Source organism: Pavona decussata, unplaced genomic scaffold, assembly GCF_977016875.1.
Source record: "Pavona decussata unplaced genomic scaffold, jaPavDecu1.1 SCAFFOLD_265, whole genome shotgun sequence".
NCBI classification, from domain to species: Eukaryota; Metazoa; Cnidaria; class Anthozoa; order Scleractinia; family Agariciidae; genus Pavona; species Pavona decussata.
The window spans coordinates 221,990-246,188 of NW_028145667.1; the positions used below are offsets into that span (position 1 = coordinate 221,990).

Sequence of the window (24,199 nt, forward strand, 5' to 3'; positions counted from 1 at the left end):
CGGGAAAGTAAACGTTAGTATATTGTTCATTACTGTGAAAATTGCCGTAAACCCTATTTTTAATAAACTGTTGTCATCATCATCATAATCATCATCATCATTATCACTATTATTTTCCTAGTTCCTAGTGAGATGTTATACTTCTAATCACCATTACTACCATCACCACTACCAAGTAGAAACTGCAATTTGAGAGTATCCCGTGAAAGTGCGCATGATTACTGGTCTATGACGTAACCAAGGCTTTAATTTAGAATTATTGGCATAGTTGATTCAAATATTTTACCACGGGAGGTTTGTCCATCCCACGTAGAGCTGCCCACGTACACACCAAAGTTACACCAAGAAGTGGGCGTACCCAAGGTACTTTCGACAAGACTCATTGTCAAACTCACAGTTATGATACATCTGTACACACTGCAGTTGGTGGTCACAGTGATAGTTTATCTATTTTTTCAGGTAAATAATTTATGCACATTTTTATAGCAAGTTGCTTCCCTTGTTGAATAATTTGTTCTCGCAATTATTTCCCTAACCGTAAGATCTGGCTAAAATTGCACATAAGTGTCCGTCAGGGAGTAAACTTTAAATCCCTCCAAGCTTTACATTTTGAGGAGCATAAACAGGCGCTGAGCACCCTGAAGCACCGCTAATAATTTGAAAAGTTTAGCTTATTTCTTTTTTCAAGTTTGTCATGGGAACCAGTCGGGAAGTTATATAACTCTTTATCCTAAGTAATTTTCGAAATCATAAATGTTACTGGATAAACCCTTATTTTACCGTCACAAACCTATCATAGACTGGCTGAAATGTACTATTTAAAAGGTTATGCTGGAGATAAATATGTATAGAAATTTACCTGTGAAACAAGTGAAGTTGTAACAGTTATCACACGACACATCATTCCAAATGTAGCCATGGTTGACACCAAGAGTATGAACGCAGTCTTCCTCTCTCCAGTTGTTTGGTTGTCTTGGCGCCCAGAACCTAAAACTGCTTACTTCCTTGTTTGTCCAAACAAATGATCCTTCTACACTTCTATCATTTAGACCTATCCAGCTTCGTTTACCATTATTGCGATGCTGAATGTACACATTTTCTTCTTGGTTGTGAATCGTCACCAGATTTGAGCTCATTGCAGAACAGTTTGATTCAGCAGTCAGCCATGAGGCGCATGCAGAGCTTGTAAAGTAGCAGAAACCACCGAAGTAACTCCAGCCTGGTTTGCATATGTCTGCGATAAGAAGATCAAGCAAGATTCATCAGGAACTTCTCTTACTTCCTCCGATTTAGCTGTGATCCTCCCCTGGTACTCAATCAGTAATTAAACGAAACCTGTGTGTTATGTTACTCCTGCTACCCCTGTCTTTTTAAAAGTGGGCAAGTTGACAAGGCTAAAAACTAGGGTAACAGTAAGTACCGTAAGAGAAAATGCTACATCAACAAACCAGCAACTTTGAGGCATTGGTTTGACGCCCGTTGGCAGGAATCAATAAACTGCTTTCTGAATTATTCGACTTGAGAGCGTCTCTTCATTGATATCCACTCATAATACAGCTTATGCTTAAAATTGTTGAAGGACAAGTTGAATCTGGTGGTAAATCTGGATTAGTATAGAGTCCATTGATTTCCTACTACGTTTCTAAGTGATGCTTGCCATTTGCCTATTTGGTGAAAAATAATGGTTTCTCTAGTTAGACAATAAACTATTTCTATACTCCTACCTGACAAGACAGTGTATGATACAGAAAGTGAATCATACTTTGACACGTACAATTCTTTTAAACAAATTCGTGCTCCTGTCGTGTTGATGTACTGCGAAATAGAACAAAAATATTTAAATTATGGCTCCCTTACTTTGTACGTTGATTTAGTTTTTGTGGCCATGACTAAATTAGCAACTTGATGACTGTGCCACTTAAGGTAAATATAGGGTCCTTTATGAGTGAGTGAGTAAGTGAGCTACAGATATTTCGTTCCACGGCTTCTGAGAGAGATACGAGTCTATTGGATGACGTTGATAACAGAACTCATACACTGCTATCCGCAGACTGTTTTCATCACAGGATGGGATTTGTCTTTTAATAGCTGCAAATTCTTATCCTCATTTAGCTTCAACATTTTTTTTTTGAGGATATATGCAGGAGAAAAAGCATCGGCCCTTCAACATGATTCGTAGTATGATGTGGTGCTGTGAAGAATGGGCCACTGGAAACGTTTTAGGTACTAACGATTACTACCATTGTCTGGACAGAATGAAGGACTTCAGACGTAATTACTTAAAATTAAAAATGTGTTTATCATTTCTTATTGCCTATTGGGGAATTTTCTTCTTTTTAAACAACAAGCTTGACAACAACAAGCTAAGTAATAAATATACAGTGGAATAAATTGGTGTCGTTGACTTACCTCTACCCAAGGTGTTATGGAATTGTGCATAGGATCTTGATTTCCACCAGTAGAGGAATGATTTGCTGATACAAAAACGCTCGGGGCATTTTTATACACCTTAGCAAAGTGGATATCCTAAGAGAAATCAAGAGGTTTATAAAGGATTAGCCCCTTAACAAGGGAACGATAGGAAACTCAATGAAATTGTTTTAGTGATAGTGAAATTTCAGGAGAAAATTTCGCCCATTTGAGATATTATTAAAGCCCGTTTTATAGTTCTGCGCCCAGTGACCTGGGCTTTGGATAGAAGCAAAGCTGGAACTGACTTTGTTTTGATACATACCACACTACAATCACGTTTTTCTTTTGCTCACTAGTTTCATTGTCACATGAAAACCACTTAGGGGCAGGTTTAACTGCAACCTCGCTCCCACCCAGAAGCCAGGTCACAAAACACACAGCCAAAAAGTGGGCTACATGCATTGTTGTGCTGAGAAATATAAATGTTATACTGATGATAAATCAAACACACTGACCTTGCAGAATGCGTCATTGAAATCAGCAGGAGGGCGCTGAGAGTTTGCAAAATAAACTGAATTGAGTTCTGAGAAGAGAGGCTTGTGCAGCGACGAAAATGCCAACCATTTCTACAAAAGAGGAAAGAGGGACAAAACCAAGTGAGTTTAGGGTGAAGAAACACACGGTTTAAAGTTGAATAAAAAAAGATAGATATTGAATTGGATGATTAATCTGCTAGTCGATTTGCATGATTGTGGTATTTTAATGCAAATAAGAGAATTCAAATAGTTTACTTTGAAATTCAAATTGTTTAATCCCATTGAAGAATAAATAATAATAGCTCTAATAAGCACAAGTAAACAAAAAGCTAAAGAATCCGGGAAGTAGTGCAATGACGCCATCACGTAGACAACCTTTTAGCTGAATTCAAAACATCTAAAGAAAGACCATAAAAAAGATCTGGAATACTTACAACGTAAATGTCTTCGTGGGAGCCTGCATAATTTTGCAGTTCCCTCAAACATATCTTAAGAGAAAACCGCGTGATGTCTTCCAACCAAACACTTGCAGCGTCTCTCTTCAGTCCGGCGTGGTGGTGAGCAGCGGTAATAAAAACCAAAGGTTTCTTTGAAAACGTCCCCTGAGGCAAAATGGTACAATGTTTTTAGAATGAGAATAAGGGAATATATATAAAATTCAGTGTCACGCACTGACGTTCAACCGAGACCGAGATTTGGAACGTCAAGCATTTTGTCACGTGACGTCGTTTATTGTAAGTCACGTGACATTTGAATTCTACAATACTTGACATAGGTGCCATGACAGCGTGGAATGCTCGAAACTAAAGCTGACTTATTTGGAATCGCAGTTTAGGAAACTCTTTGTATCAGTTTTGAAATGGTTAGTGTTTTCGCTGCTGCGTTAATGCTTAGGTTAGATTAGGAGAACAGCACTCAAGGTGATGCGTGTCTGATAGAGGTTACATAAAAAAATGGTGACGGGTGAAAATTTTAACCTTATTGTAACTTTTGAATCTGAGAAAAAAGTCCCGATGAAATAAACCTTCCAAGCTTTGATTACGTGGAGCGTGGTATTTTAAGTCAAGATGGTTTGTATAACTCCTTGATAGTTGCAACTCAACAGAAATCTATTAATATCGAGGGGTGCCGTTTTGTTCGTTACCACTGTTCATTAATGTAGTTATTGTAAAATCCCGCTCAACAACAATTAAAACAAATAACTTACCGAGGGGAAGTTCACGGTCTCACAAGTCGTCCCAGTCCACCACTGTGATATGCGCGTCTCTCCACTAATACTACCCACCGGAGCACCCTGGTAGCCCATCCAATCCACTGTCAAGTTAGCTTTGGATTGTCGTTCGTTAAATCCAGCTACCATCACACACGCAGTGAATTGATGATAATTTACTTGTTCAACCCAAGAAACGGTGGCATCATGGACATAGGACTTGTCAGAGGTACCAATGTGATTGACAGTAATCTGCACTTCAATGGGTTTGTCAGGATAGAACACGTAAGGTTGGAAACGAATTACTTCGCAGTGGGAGTACCCCACAGATGGAATGTGAGGCATGTGGCGACGACCACGTTGAAATGGAAATCCTGTAAAAAAGGCATAGACCAGCTTTTACGAGTAGACATAAAATATGTGATGCACACAAAGAAACAGTTAATTAAATAAAGCTAATAACAACTACGAGTTAGGTTCGACTCTTCAATTTAATTGTATTAAGTTATCAAGCCATGTGTATTTTACCTATCTCTTCGTTTTCGATCGAGTAACTGTAAAAGTTACAAATACATGTACGTTTTACTCTTATCGGTAGAAAGTACGTTTCGGAAAAAAAAGTTACTTGTAGTTTGAAGTGTGTGAGAATACACCTTTGCAAAATTTTTGAAGTTTTTTCAACGGAATGCAGCCCGTTGTATTAAGATACAAGCTCCTGAGTGAAGTTGTTTTATCTTACCAAACAATGTACCACACAAAGAGTCTCCATGGGGTTTAAAGTATCCGTCTATTATATATTAACTACAAATTCTAATTTTAAAACTTCACTGAATCTTCACTATTTCTTATTTCTCTTAATTTTACCAATCCTTCTAGAACAACTATCTCCTCCCAAATATTCCTAAAATTCACCTAAAAATTCACAAAACACCCCACAACATGGCTTTACGGGATAAGCAGAGAGTTTTTGGATTGCTTGAAACGTGAACGAGATATTTCCATTAAATCGATTTTAAGCGGCGTGGAAACGGCTTTCAGGTTTACCCCCGCCTTAAGGATGGTGGCTACTTTTGTTGCTGCGCATACGTTCTTCGCATCTCGAGATACTCGGGTTTCCTATGGGTGGTGCTTACTAATACAGGGATATTTTTGGGCGGTTTAAAACTATAAGAAGAAAGGAGAACTTAGCAAGTGCTCTTTGCACCCAAAAAGAAAATTGGGGGGTAACCATGCTTTTCTCAGAGATATTAAAGCTTTGAAAAGAAAAAGAAAAAAACAAATAGGAAAAAAAAAAAAAAAAACGCCATACATTGCTTTGTATTTTACTGCATCTTTTCCCTCTTTTTTAAATAATTGTTGCTTAATTATCTCTAAAAAGATGCCCCGCTGTCCCCAATTTTCTTTCTGGATTCCAGTATCCCATACTAAGATCTGCATTTCCCGCATAGTCATAAACTGTGCAAAAATACTTCTGTATCAGGAGGCATCGTCCTTAAACGTACTTGTAAATGAACATACCTTCACAACTACCAGGATGTTGCACTGTAAAATTTAATTGCAGCAGACACATTTGTTGTTCAAACAGGCAGTTGTTGTCATAAGTAGTGCCGTTTGAAGAGCAGATTGGTTCTTGGTAGGATGGACAACTATCAACGCTTACACAACGAGCATCATGAGGTCCAAAAGCCTTACACAGACAGTGATAATCGCAAGTTGCGTCTAAACACGGATCCAAATCTAGAAAAGTGTTCAAGAAAACGAAAAAAGTTACTGTAGTTATTCGTCAAGTAGAAAAAAGTACCTTTTGATGGGAGGGGAGGGGGGATAGGGGCAAGACTTGAGGCTGCAGTAACAGGATGGTAAAGCGGTTACACGCGACGTCTGATTGGAGCAAAAATAAGCTAGCTCAGAAAACCTGAAGTACAGTAACATTGGCATCGAGCGGTGAGAGTTATGGAAATAGGTTCTATGTTTTACGTACCTAGAAACACAGCCTGGCCAAAATTACAGCCAACCAATTTACCTAGCTAGCCTCTTCCAGGCGTTCAGTTAATTGGGGCGCAGCGCGAGAAACGGCGCGCGAAAAAATTTTTCGCGCTGCGCTCCAACTAACTAAACCTGGAAGAGACTACAATTTACCGTAAATGGAAACCTAACCCTCCCAGATGAATATCTTAAGGCACTGCGTAATTTTAAACGGCACCTTTTGTACCGTTAAAGGTCTTGTCAACCCTGGTGCTAGCAAGACTATCATACGTCTTGGAAAAAATCGACATCTTGGAGATACAACGTATTGAACTGAAATTAAATGCAAATCAACTAATCGGCGACCTTCAGGTTCCAACACAAAATAGATTAAAATATACAATTCATAAAATGTCCAAGAATATAATGGAGTAGATGCATTTAATAGTTTGCCTAGTGATCCCAAACAACTTCACTGTAAATCAACGTTTAAGCTCGAGTAAAAAATTCATCTTACAAATTAAAAATGGATCGATTAAATGTTTTCTTTCATACGATTTACTTTTCTCTTTCTGAGTATAGTTAGTTATCCAGGTAAAAGCTGTCTTGGTAGCTCAAATACAAATATGTAAAATACTATAATTTTAATCATCGAATGAGTAGTGCCTTTTGTAAGCAAGTTATGGGGGAAGCCTAGAAAGGTTTTTCTAAGGCCGATTTAGACGGTACAACTTTTGTTTACGACTGTCGCATGCAATTTCTAGAGTGCGCGCTGCTCACGTCATGCAAAAATTCGCCGCACACAACTCCCGTCATTTAACATTGCCTATACCTACGATTGTCGTAGGATTTTAAAACATGTTTAAAATCCACAAAACATGTTTTGTTTAAGACATGTTTTAAAATCCTACGACATTTTTTGTGATATACACGACAGTCGTAAGCGAGCTGTAGGTTTGATTTACACGAGACAATTCATGTCGTAGGCCTGTCGTAAGCTTGTCGCATGCGACAAAGTCGTGCCGTGCAAATCGCCCTTTAGACTTTCTGCTCTAATATTGTTTTATTGGCAAAATAAGTCGAAATGTAACAATACCTACTTTGGGAAAAACAAACAAAAAAATAAATACGATAAATAAATAAATAAATAAATAGATAAATAAATAAATAAATAAATAAATAAATAAATAAATAAGTAAATAAATAAATAAAGAAAGAAAGAAAGAAAGAAAGAAAGAAAGAGAGAAAGAAAGAAAGAAAGAAAGAAAGAAAGAAAGAAAGAAAGAAAGAAAGAAAGAAAGAAAGAAAGAAAGAGAGAAAGAAAAAAAAATACATAAAGCCACATTTCCATTACATAATGTAACCTCAGTACAAGTATTGATTTCAAGGAACCAATGAGAGGCCTATTGGCCATTGAAAGAAACAGTTGAATCTTGATGGGCGCATTTGATTGACAAGAACAAAATGTTTGTCAACAGTAAACATCGATTTACTTGTGATTCGTGATTTGAGGAAAAACAGATTCGTGATTCATGATTGGCAACCACAAAGAACCTAATTAGAAGGCCCTGTTGCTAGTGTAGAACTTTTGCAGATGTCAGACGCCGACAAAATTAACTGTAAAGGCTGTTTTTCTTTTCAATTGCTGCGTCAGTTTTTAAAAGAAGTGTAACGGTGTGATATATGTCATGTGTGACCGGCAAGCTGGAGAACGAATTTAAAAGACAAATATTTAGTGTATAAAACAGAAGAAGTTAATTCGTATTTGTTCTTCTCTTGTCACTGATTTTACGTACCTCCAATAACTAAGTAATCAACTTCAATGGTGTCTTTACTACTACTGTCATAGTTTTTCACACAAATCTCCATCTCTTTTGTAGATGTGTGCTAAAATGAAACATATCTGTTTAATTTTTCTTGACATAGCTTCCAACACAGTGTGACAAACATCTGTATCTTTTGTATTAGTTGTCAAATGAATCATTTATTTATGTTTTAAATATCTTATTTGTTTTACAATTATCTAGTTCAGGTTATTCGCCGTATTGTTGACATACGCCCTTCCCTGGTTAGCTTTTATTTTATCTCATTTTGAACGAACATCCCTCCAGGTTTTATTGTCATAGTTTTAATGCTCATTAAGTAACGAGAGGGTCCTCAGCTAAGGGACGCACAATCAACCTTACCCTTGCCAAAAGTGCTCAGACTACAAAAGCGCTCAGAGTTAACAGTTTTTGTTCCTGAGCGTGGACGTTTTCCATTGATGCATGGGTAACATGATTCTTATTAAATCCACTTAAGTAAATGAAGTATCGCATGAAACGATAGATTGGTGACTTGCTTGTGCAAATCATAAAGATATATTTTTAGCAAAGCTGACCCAGTTGCTCAAAACCTTACTATTGTTTACCTTTGATTAAATGGTTAAACTAAAAAAAACAACAACAACAAAAAAACAAAACAAAACAACAACAACAACAAAATTAAAAAAAAAAATTGTTGTTGTTGTTGTTAAAAAAAAAATTACCTTACCTTAATCCAGGCGGTAATTACGTCACATCCTGACCCTGCAGGCAGCCCCGAACTCTTGTTGTTGTAAATAAGTTTTGGCGTCACTACTGCCACAGGAGCAGCAAAGAATGGCTCTGTGAAGTTGATTTTCTGTAACAAAAAATAATTATAGCTTTTATCAGACACAAGAACAAATATTTGCTTTTAAAATGTTCCAGATCATTTTCAAAAGAAACGAGTCTGCCAACTGGGCTGAGGACGTGCAGCAGATTGTATAAGGTTATTGAGAAATTCAGGACTCTGATCTGGTCTTAAACAACGAAACAAAAGGAACAAATCAAAAATAAATAAATAAACAATGATACTTTTTCATCTGACCCCTTCTCCTTACCTTACAGAAGGCGAAGTTTTCTTGTTCAAGAAGAGAGTTGTTTTTCGCAAACACTAAGCTGCCGGTCAAGGTAAAGCTCTCGAGACTCAGGTTGGTAAATGCTAACCAGTTCTGCAAGGCAACCATAAAGATGACCAAGTAGAAAAGTCAACTACTGTTTTCTCGACTATGACCTTTTTCCACAGGTCCCCAAAGCGTATGTGACACAGGTTACCATGCAAGCTCGATTTAAGAGTTTGTATGGCGTTAAAATTAAATCAAAATTTAGACAACAATATTCCTTTAAAACCTACAAAAAATATAATAAAGTCTGGAAAAGCTTAACCGGTGTGTTTTGCTGTGTTTTCAATGCTTCTTAGTGCTTCCAAACGCTGTTTTGAGCGGATTATTTCTCAGCAGATGGTCCACGTGCATCACGTTAATAGAAAGGTCGGAAACTACAAGTCCAATTTTTAATGAAATTTGGCCTGTCATTTAAGGAGAGCACTTCCAAAACCTGAAACTGAAACACCTAAAACTTAAGCTCTCGCTTAACTGCCTCACCATATGGCAAGAGGGATGACGGCCCGTGAGGTTTGGCGAGGTTTTCGAAGTGCTCTCCTTAAATGACAGGCCAAATTTCATTCAAATTCGACTTGTAGTTTCCAACCTACCATTAACATATTACAGTGATGCACGTGGACCAGCGGCTGAGAAATAATCCGCTCAAAACAGCGTTTGGAAGCACTGAGAAGCATTGAAAACACAGCAAAACACACCGATTAAGCTTTTTCAGACTTAATTATATTTTTTGTGGGTTTTGAAGGAATATGGTTGTCTAAATTTCGATTTAATTTTAACGCCATACAAACTCTTAAATCACGCTTTTCATGGTAACTTGTGTCACATACGCTTTGGTGACCTGTGCTTTTTCCTACTTCCATTTGTTTTAAGGCCCTTTTGTCACGTTTAATTTGCCTGTCTGACATCGAATGAGCCAGGCAAGTGTTTAGTTGTACATGTTTTTGTTTACGTTTGTTGTCGTTGTCATTTTGACTTGTGTTTGTTCCCTTGACCTAAAACCAGAGCGGGTTCATTTCTTTATAAGTGAACAAATTTTCGCTACAGTAGATTGAGTCAGTGCAATTAATATTTTTGGATTAAACATGTGTGTTCAAAAGCAAAATTAGATTTTAATTATATCTTAGAGCAACAGTAGTAATAATCTATTAACGAAAAATACCATTGAACTGAAAAAAGTGAATTTCGGTAAATTTACAAATGTTCAAAAGTCCACAAATATTTTCTCATAAATTTGGTACTGGGTTACAATAGTGTGTTTACAACTGGGCATAAAAACTGAAAATACTAAATCTAGTGGTTGTAATTATAATTTATAAATACATGGTCGGCAAAAACTGATCTTAAAACGATTAGTTCTACATTTTGGCAGTGTGAGCGCGTTCGAATTGCAACGCTCGTGTAGTTTCATCCACTCTGCTAGCAGAGAGAAGGTGGTGTAAACGCGATGATAGTCGGCAGATCTTTGCTAAATTCCGCTCGCTTAAAGATTATCTCACCTGGAGTTGAGACGATATCTTACGCAGGAAACAACAGTTAATAAATTACTCACAATTTTGATGTTTTGGTGTAGGCCATCAAAAATCCTGGTTTCTCTGAGACAGAGCGTAAAACTTTCCTCACTCTGATTGTTAATCCACACAGCCATAGCATCCTGGGGTTTTCCCGGAAACTGGTGACTTGGAGTTGCAAGAATAGTGGGCGCAGACAAAAAACGCTGTGAAAACAAATATTAAATGAGAAAGGGCTTGAAACTACACAACTGAAGGGTGAGGTAACCAACTACAGATAATATAAATAAAGAACCACCAGTTGCATAAATGGCACATGAGTGTATGATTATGCGATCGAGGACATTTTATTTGTTTATTGGGAGGGGGTTGGGGAGGTGGAGGCCGTAGGGGCACACATAGCGTCATTTGTTACCCATGATATAAAAGTGAAGATAGGGAATAATTTCACTTGCGTTTCGTCAAAATTTTAATAATTATTAGAATTTTGACAAAACGCCATACGAATTTGATTAAAGATACCTACCTACAGAACTCGTACGTGCCTGGTGTTAAGCTGTTTCAAACACTAAGACTATGACTAAAGCCCCATTTACACCAACAAAACATGTTTAATTAAACCAGGTTTAACAAAATGAAAATGGGAAACAGAAAGCTCAACCATTGACTTTGACATAGGATTTAAGTAAACTTTAACTTATGCTGTCATTTGTGCTAAATCTGTAGTCGACAAAAATCCAAAGGCAGCTTTTATGACGGAAACAATTTTAAACTGTGTTTAACTAAACAGCTTTTAAACTTGTTTAAGCCTTAGTGTGAATGGGGCATAAGACTAGATTTTGAGTAAGATTTTGAGGAAATTGATGTTTTTCTTATTGGCATGTGGGATCATAGCTCACGTTTCATTTTACACGTGTTTATTTCAATTTCATGTCTAATTCCAAAAGCAAAGTACATTATTTTATCTTTCCCCCAGGGAAGGGAAACTCCAATTTTGAACTCAGAACCTGCTGTGAAAAATGCCAAATGTAAGAAAACATTTCTTAAGTCTACTAATACACTACGACTTAAGATTTACACTTAAGTTAAAACTTTTTTTCGACTTTACAAAAATATATAACAAACCAGGAAAGATTTATTGCTGCTCGACGTTTCGGGGTCATCGTGACTCCATTATCAAGAGTCTCTTGATAATAGAGTCACGATGACCCCAAAACGTCGAGCAGCAATAAATCTTTGCTGGTATTATATATGCCTTTGGTTCAGCAAATCCCTGCTGATCAAATGTTACTAAAATATATGTGACTTTTTGTTTCATCATAATTTTGTGAATAAATTAAACGGTCAATGAAGTAGACAGTGTTTCGGCCATTTTAATTGATGGGTAAGACAAGCAACATATTTTCTTGAATTTCTCTAAAAGTACATTAATGGTATGAAACGAGAGCGCGGAATATCACTGACGATAAATAGCCTTGCAAGCTGCAAGAAAAGGCTCAAAAGTGTGGAACTTTCCACAGTTGGAATGATTTGTAGTAAGCAAGGACTCCTTTCACTTATGTCAAAACGTGGAGAATTGGACAAAACAGGCCGGAAAGTAAGCTTTACTTTGCTTGGAATTGTTTAAAAAATAACGGTCACGTAGAGATGGATTTATCAGAAATTTGACCAGTACGCAATATATATATTTTTTAACGCTTTACTGACGAATCAACGGGTTCAGTAATTATGTCAAAATGCGGGAAGTCCGCTTTTATAGCATTTTTTCTTTTTGGCCTAGGAATGAAATAAGTCGGCCCGCAGATTTACAGATTTAGTAATTACAATGTCCACTGAAAACTAGCAATATAGTTTCATTTCTAGAACTGATGTACTTATAGAGAAATTCAAGAAAATATGTTGCTTGTCTTACCCATTAATTAAAATGGCCAAAACACTGTCTTCTTCATTAACCGTTTAATTTATTTACAAATGATAAAACAAAAAGCCACATATATTTTTGTAAAGTCAAATAAATGTTTTAACTTTGGTGAAAGTCTTACGTTGTAGCTTATTAATTGACTTACGAAATGTTTTCTTACATTTGGCACTTTTCACAGCAGGTTCTGAGTTGAAAATTGGAGTTTGTGGTGCAAACAAAAATCTGATGTTACCATCTGTTACCATGGTAAAAATGTGGTAAGGAAGTTCATAGGGGCATTTTGGAACATCCTCCCTGAAGGTCTATTTGCATGTCAAATTTAAGAGGGGGGTTAAAAATTTTCATTTTCCACTTTGTTTTATTTTTACAGAGAATTGTTCCAAAGTATTGAAGTATTTGGTATTGAAGCGTAATTGCATGAAATAACATTTGTAGCTAAAAATCCCAACTGGTAGGGGACAGACCAATTGGCTATAGCCTCTCTATCCTCCCCTTCTATCCTATCCTCTCACGCGTGTGTCATAAGACATGAGCTCGAAAATGCAGCCTTTCAGACCAGTTAGGAAACGATCATGTTGCAGATTGCCAGCAAAACCAAATGTCGACGATGACTGTTTCAAGAGCTTGGTTGACATCCTGTAACGGTTAGTTAACTTTGGTGAATAGAGTTGGAAACTGATACACTGCTTTTTTAAAAAGCCTTTTTAAGTTTGCTCTAAGACTGGTGGAAAATTTTTGGCGATTGCCCAACCTCCCCTCCCCCGGGGAAAAAGGTGCTCCCCTATATAAGTCATACAGGTATGTGCGGTGCCAAAGGGGTATAGTTTTTTACTGTTTTGGCCTGAAAGTGAAAAACGGGTATGGTTTCGATAGAACAGGTTTGAAAATGGGTCTTAGTTTGAAAAAAGGTACCCGAAAATTACATATTTTGGTCTGAAATAAATACAGGGTTTGGACACCCGAGCCACCCACCCCCACCAAAAATTCCGATTAGTAGCTCCCCCTCCTGTGTTGAACAGGCGACAAGAAAACACCGTTACTTTACACGCGCTTATCTCTGGAAACTGAAATTTCATCAGAAACTTAGACTAACCTGTGGGAAGTCAATCTTTTTGCACTCCGTTCCAGTGGTCCAAGAGTTCATGGCAGTAGTTCCTACTTGAGCGCCAGAAGGAACAGATTGGACCGCGATCCAGTTCACTTCCGCAGTTCCATTTGAACCGTCACCGTATTCGAAAATACAGCTTGTGAATTGACTCGTTTCCTCTGATTCCACCCAAATTGCACCACCATTACCACGAGATGGGTTTTTGACTGAATGCCCAAATGAAGCGAACACCTTAACTTCCTTTCCGCCAAAAGGCTGCGCGAAAGAGACCTTCTGGCAAGCAAATAGTCCTGGATTGGCTGTTGTCACGTTGATTTTCCCTGTCTTGAATTTAGCCGCTGTGAATAAAGAAAGAAAAGGAAACGAGTTCACTTATGACTGTTCGTGTTTGGCGTTAAAATGACTGTCATTAACATTATTGCACAAAGTGTAGTTTCCGCCATTAATGTGCGTCCAAAAAGCTAAATCTTTGTCCAACTGACCAGCTGGAAATTAAAGGCCAAATACGCTGTATCCAGGGATCATTTATTATAAAAAGGCAATTACAATCATAAATTGTGTTTAGACCTAAGTTGAAATTGATGAAATTATTTTATAAAATTATTTCCTGTATGTTGGATATGTGCACCCCACCCCCAAAATTTTGTTGAAGGCCAAGTTGAGCCGAATTGAAAAACCAATTATCATATCACAGAACAAAATAAGACGCAAATTGATTGCAGGTACCTTCAGTGCTTTGCACAAACAGCACAAGGGTGAATAGAATACGGCAAAACTGCAACGGGAGATGGTACTCGTCAGACATCTTGCATCAGCTGAAGACAAAGCTTCCCTTTGTGGATATTATACAATGACAGTACGTGTTGAACATTTTTACCTGTCGGAGCATGCAGTGATGTATTTAAAATGTCCACAGGATCTAAAGGGATAATAAAAAACGTAGAGTGTAGTGTGGATGGGGAAGAAGAGGTAGTCGAAGTTTGAGGGTAAACGAAAGCCTTCGTGTTCGAAAAGAAAGTACCCACCCATGTCATAATCAAAGCGGTATCCCAGTATGCACCCCCCCATCCCCTCTTATCGGTTCGCAAAACTGGGTCTGGGTCATCAGGTATTAGACCTTAACCTCTTAGTTGGTGCCCAGATTTGACGCAATATCTGCAGTTGTCTCAATATCAATAGGCCGGAAGAGGACAGTTAGAATCATTGTTAATTGTATAGTCTCTGTGTCATTTTAATTCCAAGAAATTTATATTCTTGTGAATGGTATTTCTAGCAGTTAGGTGTTGTAAGAAGTTAATTTACCTATCACATTGAACAACGTTTCCGTGTCGTGATAACAGCATTATTTTAGATTGTTAATGGATTAGTAAAGCTAGTAAGCTAATTAAGCTAGTAATAAAGCTAATAACGCTAGTGCCCAGACTTGACGCAATATCCGCAGTTCTCTCAATATCAATAGGCCGATGGAGGACAGTTAGAATCATTGTTAACTGTATACTCGCTGAGTCATTTTAATCAGTTTAAGAAATTTATATTCGTGTCAATAGTCTTTCTAGCTGTTAGGTGCTGTAAGAATTTTTACCTAACAATCACATTGAACGACGCTTCCGTGTCGTGATAACAGCATTATTTTAGATTGTCAATGGATTAGCAAAGCTTTATTTATTAGTCGGTTTGACCTTTAAAACGCAAACCAATTCGTTAAAAAAAATACTCTACTAGTCAAAAAGTTAGAAAATCTATCTCGCCATTTTCTCCCTTTCTTTATCGAAGTTTCTAGTTTTTCGTTTAATCTCTTTTACTTTCGTCCAGCAAAACATTTAGCTGTTGTCAATCAGGAGATTTTTTGACTCCTGAAACCATACACTCACTACAGGAATTAAGTACTTTTGGAATGATATTTATTTCGAAAGCATTTCCTTATAGATCTTAAATATACGGATATGTCCACTCAATATGCATTTAAGAGCGACTTTCCGCAAATATCGACCAAGTGGCGGCACAAGTCAAAAAATCGATTTTGTTCATATTTTGCTCATAGGTAGTCCCTAGTGAGAAACAAACTGAGCTGTAGTTAGTTTTTCCAAATACCGCTTCCTTTCGCGTAATTATGCGAAAAACGATTTTGTCTCATTTGAGCTCAAAGTCCGCTTTCGGCGGGATGGAATTTTCCTTAACTTTCGACGGGTCGCGTATCAATCCACAGACTGTTACTAACCTGCAAATGGCATTTATTGCTCTATTAGGTCTTCTTCTTCTGTTTCACGGAAAAACATTTAAAACCTAAGTTACTTTTACGTCCGAAATAGGTTTAGAAAAGCATGCTATAAATGCAAATTTTCAGCAACCACATTTTAGCACTAAAACATTGCCAATTTTACCCACGGGCGATAACTTAGATTTCCCTATAATGACTTTCTATGGCTTCACTGTATACCTATTGATCATAATATAAAAACAAAACTCTGGGTAAATGAAAATAAATGACCCGCTAGGCTTCAGATTTGTCAGCATTTTCTTGAGATTTGGCGATCGAAGCGTAAAAAAGATGGCGTGACACACTGTCACGGGTACAAATATTTTTTCCTTTTAGAAAAAAAAAAATGAAGCGACATTTAAAAGGAAGCATTTTTCATTCGCAGTAGAAAAATCTTTGGATCGAAAGTTCGGTAGCGTTACGGACAAATATATATTTCGGCTGCGTTTCATAACTGGGAATTTCAGAGTATCCGTTCGCTCTGATGCGGAGTCCAGTTCGTTATTGTGTAATATTATTATGTTAAAACAAATAATTGGAAAATTTTTTTTCCTCTTTCTTTATCACTGCCATGAATAAATTAAACTAGAAATAGGTAATTTGAACGACATTAACCTGATTAAAAGTTTCGACTGTTATGTTAATTACTGCATCGTTTGCGTGAAATATACGTTCGAAGTAACGTTTGTTTCCCTCGTCCGTTGATCATGAGCGAGTTTTTTAGATCTCTGTAAATAAAGAAAGGGTAGAGAAATAGCATAAAGGGTCCATCTCCGTTTTTAAAAACATTGTCTATAGAGTTTTCCAATCATCATACATCTAAAAATGAGAGCTCGTGATTAGTGAATTATAGATGCAAAAACTGCGTGATTTAGTTTATTAATTAAATTTGCAAAAGAAAGCACACGCACACTCAACGACAATAACAACAACCAAAAAAAGGGAAAAAAATAATAACAAAAAGTAATAACAATAAAGGCCGTAACCAATTTAATGAAACCAAGATAGTGGTCAATACCCGTGTTATTAGTAATGTTATTTTGCTGCGCTTTTTGATCCTGAAATATTCTTTATGCGAAGATCAACGTAGTTAACTAATTAGATTTTTGAACGTCCTCATTGCTTTTTAACTCGTGAATGCGCGCATGCGCAATGAACGAGTTATAGCGATAGCTGACTCTCGACTTGGTCGATCAGTCGATCAGTCGATCAGTCGGTTTTGTCGTTAACTTTCGGGCGTGCGCAGTGAATGAGTTTTAAATTCAATTAGTGGAAAAAAACACGCGAACATTTGTTGTTCATGGCGCATCAGGAAATTCTTATTCAATATGTAGAGAATAATTTGACGATCATTTAGTGCAAGAATGGCGATTTTTCGTTCAATCTGAGCAAAGTTTCAAGTTTTTTCAGTTTTTCAGAAAGTCCGGGGTCGTAAACTCAATTAGTGAAAAAAAAAAAAAACGTGAAAATTTGTTTCACGACGCGTCAGAATTCTCTCATTCATTCTGTAAAAAATAATTTGACAATCATTTTAGTGTAAGAATGGGGATTTTTCGTTGAATCTGAGCAAAGTTATAGGATTTTTTCGTTTTTTACTACGAAGTGCGGTTTCTTTCAAGAATTAAAAATAATTTAATTAAAAAATAATTTAATTAAAAAATAATTTAATTAAAAAATAATTTAATTTGTCAGTTTTCACGCGAAAGCGGAACGTGCCATGTCACGCATCATTGACGTCGTAAACAAAATTATGCAAATTTCTGGTGAAATGAACACTTTTAAGATCTTGTCAGCTTTCATAGAGGTTTCAAAGGGAAAAAATGTTTCATTTTCGAAATTTACAACTGGTAATTTATGGGAAAGCAAAAGGACGCGGTCGATAAATAATTCTTATTTAGCAAGAGCTTGTCATAGTTCATTATTTTTACTTGAGGATTGCGTGGACTGAACTCCAAAGGAAATATTTCACGCATTTATGTCGGGCATGAATCGTAATGCGATACTTTGTTGAACATATTTCCCTTTGTGAGATCGGCTTGCCCTACAGTAATTTTGTAATTTTAATTCCCAAAAAAACTTCACTTGCCCATCGGGCAAGTGATGGTTAGAATCCACTAGCCCGATCGCGAAATCCAGTAGCCGCGGACTATCACACGAATTTGCATGACGTAGCTGCACATGGCGTGCTCCTATAAACTTTGAATAAAAAAAACACGTGATATTTTTTAATCGGCGCATCAGAATAATCGGCTTATTCAATCTGTACAGAATAATTTGACAATCATTTTAATAGTACAAGAATGGTCATTTTTCGTTACATAATCGGGCAAAGATATACTTTCTTTTAGCTTTTGAGGAAGTTTCCGTAGCCGTCTAAATTGCAATTACTATTTGTCATCTGCATTCACGAGTTGGCTCACAGGAGCCTTTGATTTGGACGTATGAATAAATTGAATTATTATTACACCAGAGAAACAGTAAGGAACTGTAAACTAAACGGCGAGCATGGAAGTTTGGTGTTCGTTTACGTTGATAGTTGGTGGGCAATGTTCGTTTGATCGCAGACAGAACAAGGTCCAGAGAGATAGTACCCCTGCTGTCCTGTACAAAGAATATTGACCAGCACAAGTCATGTTATGGTTTTTAAGATGTGGAACGAGGTTCAGCTTAGGCCCCGTTTATATGGAGAAAAGTTGTCCCGGGTAGAAGGGTCACCCGCCTACCCGAGCTACCCTGGGCGAGCCAACTTTTCCTACATTTTCTTACAAAACTTGGCGAACCGTTTACATGAGAAACAAAAAGTTGGCTCGGCTAGAAGGGTGACCCGCCTAGACGGGTCACCCTTTTGCGATGGTAGGGTCACCCTCCTAGCCGGGCCAACTTTTCTCCATATAAACACTTTGGCTCGCCTAGCCGGGTCAACTCTGTCAAGGCGAGACAATCTGAGCATGCACGAGCTCTGTTGTCATTGGGAAAGAAAAATGGCGGCCAGACCGAAGTCCAGCTCATCTGCCTCGGTAAAGAAGTGGTCTTGGAGCCCTACTATGGTTGAGTCGATTATCGACAGTTTGTAGGAGTATAAAAGCATGTGCGAGTTCAATGCCACCGACTTCAACGCCGACAAAGTCAAATTATATGAAAACGTATATAAATCATTTGGCGTTTAGTGTTATCAAGTCATGCCACAACAGGTCACAACAAACGATTCGCTTAACTTTAGAGGTCATGTATCTCAGTTTTGTGTGATTACGGACTTAAGGACAGGCGAAATTCAACGCGAAAAGAACTTGAAATGTCACGCGGTTAGATTCAGTCAACCACGACTAGTGTGTAGCCTTCGCAAACCGATTTTGCCCGGCAAGTTTTAACTTCAGAATTATTTAACTTGGTTTCAAAAACCATAGGAAGCAGAATTTCTTGGGTATAAAAAGCCAACGTTTGTAAACCTAAGAAAAACAACTTATTTGATTTGCAGACATCGACGCGTTATTTTTTCGCATATTTTCATGATCTCTAGACGGTCAGCTCTTGGCTCGGGCAAACGGGTCAACTTTTTTCTCATATAAACGCTCGCTAAAGTTGACTCGGCTGGGAGGGTGACCCTCTTGCCCGGGACAACTTTTCTCCATATAAACGGGGCCTTATTCTTGCCCATTCGGCCACGTTTTCAACGCCAGGAAACATCAAGACGATGACGATTTGGGCTTATCTGTTGAGAAACATTTATCACAAAAGACACTTATCGGCCAGGTAAGTTACTGGGACTTTCGAGAAACGGGCCCCAGGGCTTATAAGAGGCAGTTTAAGGTATTCCTGGATAAATAGGAGAGAAGGTAGACACAGCGGGCGTTTTCCATTTACCAAAAGATTCCGGAAAATTCCGAGAATTTCGGTGGGAAATGTTTATCGGTGAAGAACGTGTTCCACATGTTCCATCCATTTCCTTCTCCGTCCGATGTATTCCGCACAAAAAATACAAAATGGCGGCACAATTTTTGTGGTTAAACGAAATTGTAGAGTCGGTCTTTGGAAGAAGAGAGTCTCGTGAATTCAAAAAAAATTTTGATGACATTGCTATCCTGGCGACGATTGCAACCTATATGAGACGCGATCTTCACCAAAATCAAGGTTTTTATGAAAATATTTTGCCGCGATAAAGATAAGCTTATACGATTGATGAATTTAAAAGCCACTCCAGGATGATTTGAGGGACCATTGAAGCTCTGTGCAGAGAAGTACAAGCCACAGGAAGAGCTGCTCAACGACACGCACTTGAAACAGCTGCTGTGAAAGGGTGAATGACAAAAGACCTTGTTTAATTACAGATGCAAAATTTTAGGCTTCAAGGCGGGAAAAAATCGGAACACTCAAAGAACCCGAGGGTGATATGTAATGTTTTCTTCGATAAATACTACTTACCATTGACATACATGGCACAGTTGTGATAAATTAACGCTTGAAAATCTGGAGCCAAGCCATGACACACCGAGCATTCGTATAAAGTACTACTCGAGGATAGGAAAGTCACCGAGGGAGTAGAAGAAGCCAGCATATTTCCTTACCGAAGATATGGTCGTGAACAGCCTGGAACTGGTCAAACCTTGTGAAACTCATAAATGGAACACGCAGTTCCATCGGAAAAGTTTCCAACGGGAAAACGGGACTACCTTTTCACAAGTTCCATTCTTTCCGAAAATGTTTCAGTGGAGCGAACCAAAAAAAGCATGTTCCATTTACAACCCAACCGGAATTTCTGGAGTATCTTGGTAAATGGAAAACGCCCAGAAATACCAAATGTATAGGAGCCGTAGCATGTCCTTATTGCTACTTCGTGACATTGACACAATGTTCTGTTGTAGTTATTTTTCGTTTCTCTCCAGAAAGAAGTCGTTTCCTCTTTATCAGTTGTGGATGAGTTAAGGGGGACAATTAACATACCGACCAAATTTGACGGCATTTAAAATGCTTTGTTGGACTTCGAATATAATGTGCTCGTTTCTGAGTATTTATTTTTCGTGCGAAGTATGGAAGCAAACGGACATTAGTTAGGAAAACTAGTCGCTTAAAATGGTCTTCATCCCCAATTTTAAATCATCATGGCAGACGAAGACATCGAAACATAGAAATCTTTATGGTGACACTTCCGGTTCATGGTTGTCACGCAACAGTGTAGCTTGCGAGTTGTTTATCAGAAAAATATAGAAATGTTTATTAATTCGTAAACTGGATTGTTTTGTCAAAGTTCTCTTGATTCAGAGGGTAAGAGTACAGATATAACCCCAGTGCGGGTTAATGAAGAATTCGATGCTAAATTCTTGTTAAAACGTGCATGAAATGATCATGAAATACTAAAAATGAACTCGTCGACACACTAATTATGCTTGTATCGAGCACAGATAGATGAAGAAGATGCCCAAATCTTATGTTAGATTGTTGATTAAGGTATCAGCTTAGTTTCCCTACCTTTATGTCTCAAAATAGTGCACGTTTTTGAATCTCTTTTGGCTTTCGTAGTTCGCGGTCACCGGCTATGCCACGCCATTGTTTACAACGCGAATGCCAGATTTTCGACAGGGTAGGTGATAAATTCGAAGCCCTGCGAGTCACTTAAAATAATTTACCCAAACCTTTGTTTTGATATTATGATTGATAAGTACACAGTGAAGCCATAGAAAGTCATTTTATGATAATCTAAGTTATCGCCCATGGGTAAAATTGCCGGTATTTAAGTTCGAAAATTTGGTTGTTAAAAATTTGCATTTATAGCATGTTGTTCTAGATCAGTTTCGGGCATAAAAGTAACGTATGTTTTGAATGTTTTTCTGTGGAACAGAAGTAGAAGACCTAGAAAAACAGTAGATGTTATTTCAAGATCCGTGACAGACCGTGGATTGATACGCAGCCGGCCAAAGTTAAGGAAAATTTCCTCCTGGCGGGAAGCGGATTTTGGCTCAACTGAGTTGAAAATCGTTTTTGCATGTTTACGCGTAAGGAAGCCGTATTTGAAAAAACTAACTACAGCCCGTTTTGTTTCTTAATAGGGCCTACCTATGAGCAAAATATGAGCGAAATCGATTTTTTGACTTGTGCCACCAAAAGTTGATTTCGGTCGATATTTGTGGGAAGCCGCTCTTAATACTTGATGTTGGACTATTCAAATTATATTTTCACCAACTTGTTCTATTGTCTCGTTGTTCAAGGTCGTGAAACCAAGGTAGTCTGCTTACTCACAACAATGGTTAACCTTTAGTTAGGCGAGGTGTGAAATTCGATTCGGGATAGGGTGAAATGGACAGTGGCGGGATACGGGGTATTATGTTAGAAATTTCTATGGCGGATATACTGTGCCGTAGGTAGGGCGATGGGAGCCATTTTTTTGCAAGCTAGATGCCGAGACGGAGAAGTCTTGAAATCTTTGTCGTGGAGGAAACGATTGAGATCATGGCACAGATATTTCACATCGCGCCAGTTTCTGGCGGAATAGGGATTAAATTTATTATGGTGGGTCATACGATCGCCTGTCTAGCTGTCGCGCTCAGGGTGTTCGCCAGTAGCTAATTTTATTCACAGATTGAAAGCTTAACTAGGAACGTGACTTTTATTTTATTATCTTAAAACACTTAAGATGAAAGCTCGTAAATCTTGTTTAATTTAATTTCAAATATATTTGCCTTATTTTAAGAATATTTTGACATATGAAATGTCAAGAGATTTGATGCGACTGCATCAGGATTATGAAGTCTTTTTAGGGAGAGACGCGTGCTTCTGCCAGTTACTTCAACGTGCTTCTGCTCATTTGTAAAATCTTAATCGCTTTAAAAAACCAACAAAAAAATAACAACAACAACAACAACAACAAACGGAGTAAATCGCCAGAGACGGGATGTCTTTGCGCATAATTCCGGGATAATTACTTCGCGATTTTTTTTAAACAGACAGCAATGAATTCTGCTAGTCGAGTGAGGACATGTTCCGAGGACACGTTCCCTTTACGTGACACATTACCTCGACACATCTTCTCGTCAACAGAATTAAGAGTAGAAATTTGCTGGGTTTATTTCCAGTCTGGTTTCTTGACCAGTAATTAAAATTGTTTTATGGGGTGCTGTTTTATGCCACAAGTCGATACTTATAATATTTAGCGTATTTTGTTAAGGTTTATCATGTTTTTATTTATGACTCCCAAGGTCGTTACATACCTGCTAAGGCTTGATGTAGTAGTTCTATCGTGATACTTTTAAAAGGATTAGCTTTTCTCAGACCTTTTTCAAAGATGGTGGAGGGGGTGGAGGGGGGGGGGGGGGGGCGGTGTGGTGAGAAAGATCGAGCGGCAATATAGAGACTGGCTGCCACGAAAAAAAAAATGCCGAATACTGAGTAACTGAAAAAAAAAAAAAAAAAAAAAAAAAAAAGAATACAAAACATCGTCTTGTCTCTTGGAAATATCAGGGGAGGGGAGAGAACCGAAATAATCGAGTTGTACAGTTTGACTAAATTGTGGATGTATTGTGATTTAGGTCGAGTGATGTGTTGATAAAATATACAGCAATCAAGAGTGGTGCAATTGTTCGATTAAAAACCCTGTATGATTCAAATCACCTAAAACATCCGATTAAAAAAGCGAGAGAAAGAAAGCCGAGAGAAAATCAAAAAAGTGCCATCGCATGCATGGAGAAGAAAAGGGCGCTTGCATTGCGGATCGAGGCACGTACGTTTTTAATCAGTGAAGACAGACTTTAAGCTCAGTATGTTCAACTGGAACAGATTATCTGGCGGAAGCTTTAAGGGCCTGTTCATATGAACCCGGTAACCGAGCCGGCCCGGTAAGCGGGACGAATTGTATCTTCTGTTCATATGGAAAATTTAATCCCGGTTACCGAGATGAAAAATATCCAAATGGCCCCAAAATACCCGTAGAACCTTGTTCCGACTTGTTAGCGACCTTACAAGCCATGCGCAGTTGAAAAGGTTTCGTCCCGGACAGTCCCGGTATCCGGGCTGGAGTGTTCATATGAGAAAAATTTCCAGCTCGGTTACCGAGATCTCGGTAACCGGGCCAGCCCGCCTTCTCATATGAACACATCAAGAACACATCGAAAGTTTGGTAGAGAAAAGAGCGGCGAGGCGAGATCTCGGAAACCGAGCCAACCCGGTCGACCGGGCTCATTTGAAGAGGCCCGTAAGACAACAAATAACTCGCTGAAGGACGAAACAAGAGAACCAGCTTAAGTTAAATGGATTTGTGTTCTTGAAGTACTCGACACAGAATGTTGTTTTTAGATCAGACAGACTAATAAAACAACGGCGAGAACAGTAA

The 24,199-nt window shown here is 38.0% G+C and overlaps 2 protein-coding genes and 1 long non-coding RNA gene across 12 annotated transcripts in view; 1 reads left to right on the forward strand and 2 right to left on the reverse strand.

Annotated features, from left to right (window-relative positions):
• Positions 1-24,199, reverse strand: part of LOC146455921 (uncharacterized) — a 416,007-nt gene that overhangs the window by 124,479 nt on the left and 267,329 nt on the right. For 2 of the 10 annotated variants that reach the window (XM_085093667.1, XM_085093666.1), the window contains exons 1-13: positions 14,352-14,505; positions 13,611-13,963; positions 10,638-10,802; positions 9,026-9,136; positions 8,656-8,784; positions 7,920-8,010; positions 5,677-5,895; positions 4,156-4,532; positions 3,383-3,550; positions 2,928-3,038; positions 2,410-2,526; positions 1,725-1,815; positions 860-1,234 (exon numbers count right to left, since the gene is read on the reverse strand). The exons of the other annotated variants lie outside the window; for them this stretch is intronic. In XM_085093667.1, the coding sequence (XP_084949793.1) occupies positions 860-1,234; positions 1,725-1,815; positions 2,410-2,526; positions 2,928-3,038; positions 3,383-3,550; positions 4,156-4,532; positions 5,677-5,895; positions 7,920-8,010; positions 8,656-8,784; positions 9,026-9,136; positions 10,638-10,802; positions 13,611-13,963; positions 14,352-14,430 (2,386 nt within the window). In that variant the 5' untranslated portion in view covers positions 14,431-14,505. Of the gene's footprint in view, positions 1-859; positions 1,235-1,724; positions 1,816-2,409; positions 2,527-2,927; positions 3,039-3,382; positions 3,551-4,155; positions 4,533-5,676; positions 5,896-7,919; positions 8,011-8,655; positions 8,785-9,025; positions 9,137-10,637; positions 10,803-13,610; positions 13,964-14,351; positions 14,506-24,199 lie in introns of those variants that run through there. 10 annotated transcript variants of the gene reach the window in all.
• Positions 1-24,199, forward strand: part of LOC146455929 (uncharacterized) — a 364,345-nt gene that overhangs the window by 27,235 nt on the left and 312,911 nt on the right. The window lies entirely within an intron of this gene.
• On the reverse strand, positions 6,146-6,516 carry LOC146455930 (uncharacterized). Its single transcript, XR_014858922.1, has 2 exons — positions 6,298-6,516; positions 6,146-6,181 (listed from the first exon to the last, which is right to left on the reverse strand). It is a non-coding gene; the product is annotated as an uncharacterized LOC146455930 (long non-coding RNA).